The sequence below is a fragment of the Monopterus albus genome, unplaced genomic scaffold, assembly GCF_001952655.1.
Source record: "Monopterus albus unplaced genomic scaffold, M_albus_1.0 scaffold62.1, whole genome shotgun sequence".
NCBI lineage: Eukaryota > Metazoa > Chordata > Actinopteri > Synbranchiformes > Synbranchidae > Monopterus > Monopterus albus.
The window spans coordinates 62,600-63,523 of NW_018127942.1; the positions used below are offsets into that span (position 1 = coordinate 62,600).

General features: G+C 42.6%; 1 protein-coding gene across 2 annotated transcripts in view; it reads right to left on the bottom strand.

Moving 5' to 3' along the window:
- The window catches only part of med23 (mediator complex subunit 23), a 20,495-nt gene that overhangs the window by 6,868 nt on the left and 12,703 nt on the right, over positions 1-924 (bottom strand). For both annotated transcript variants that reach the window (XM_020603684.1, XM_020603685.1), the window contains 2 exons: positions 648-828; positions 355-525 (listed from right to left, as the gene is read on the bottom strand). In XM_020603684.1, the coding sequence (XP_020459340.1) occupies positions 355-525; positions 648-828 (352 nt within the window). The remainder of the gene's footprint in view (positions 1-354; positions 526-647; positions 829-924) is intronic.

A 924-nucleotide genomic window follows, 5' to 3' on the forward strand; every position in this document is an offset into this window, starting at 1 on the left:
GGAGTTTGGTACCAGGAAATACGTCATGTACTGTTTACATTCTCAGTTTGCACATTGACTGTTGACTGCTGCACATGCTGCTCCCATACAGCATACATTCTCTTATTATATTCGTATATATTTTTATTATATTGCTGCATTTGCTGCTTAAAGTGCCTTAGATTTTGTGTTACTTATTTATCTACTTTATATTTCATTTGTATTTTGTGGCATTCATGTGGACGGCAACGTAAGAATTTCATTGTACAGGGAAACATGTTTCCTAACTGTGCATATGACAAACACTTTGACCTTAGGGCTGCACCATAAATAGTTCTGCCAATCTAAAACCAGGTTTTTGTTGTATGTGTATACCTTGTGGTAGCTCATGTGTTTGTTGTGCCAGTCACTCTGCAGCCAGTGCTCAGGAGCGTTCTCCTTGACAAAATCATTGACTCGGTTCCTGAAGTCGTTGGGCTTCAAAAGCAGCAGCTGGATTATAAAGTAACAGACCTGAGCCTCGTTCCCTTCATGGCTACGCATAGCCTGGTGAGAGAAGAGCAGAATGACACACAGCCCTGGTCATATTTACAGGAGATTTAAGAAGAGTATGTGTGTGCTACAATAAACAACCCAATATAGTTCTGTTTTCCAGAGTTTGTCCTCACCAGACATAGAATGAGTCTGTCCAGCGTGACTATGTTGAACTTCCAAACCATGTCATTGAGTATTTCGATGCACTTGTTGAGCTGCTGTCCGCCAGCTGAGGTTGAGAACTCATAGACAAGGAAGTCCGCAAATGTCCGCACATGAGCAACCAGCGCACGAGCCCCGATGCGCTCCAAGACCCTGTGGGACACAAAGTCATGCTATAGTTAGCTCATCACAACATCTTTGTCCTTCTTCAGAATCAATTAGCTACAGGTGATGTTTAGAGACCCAGGA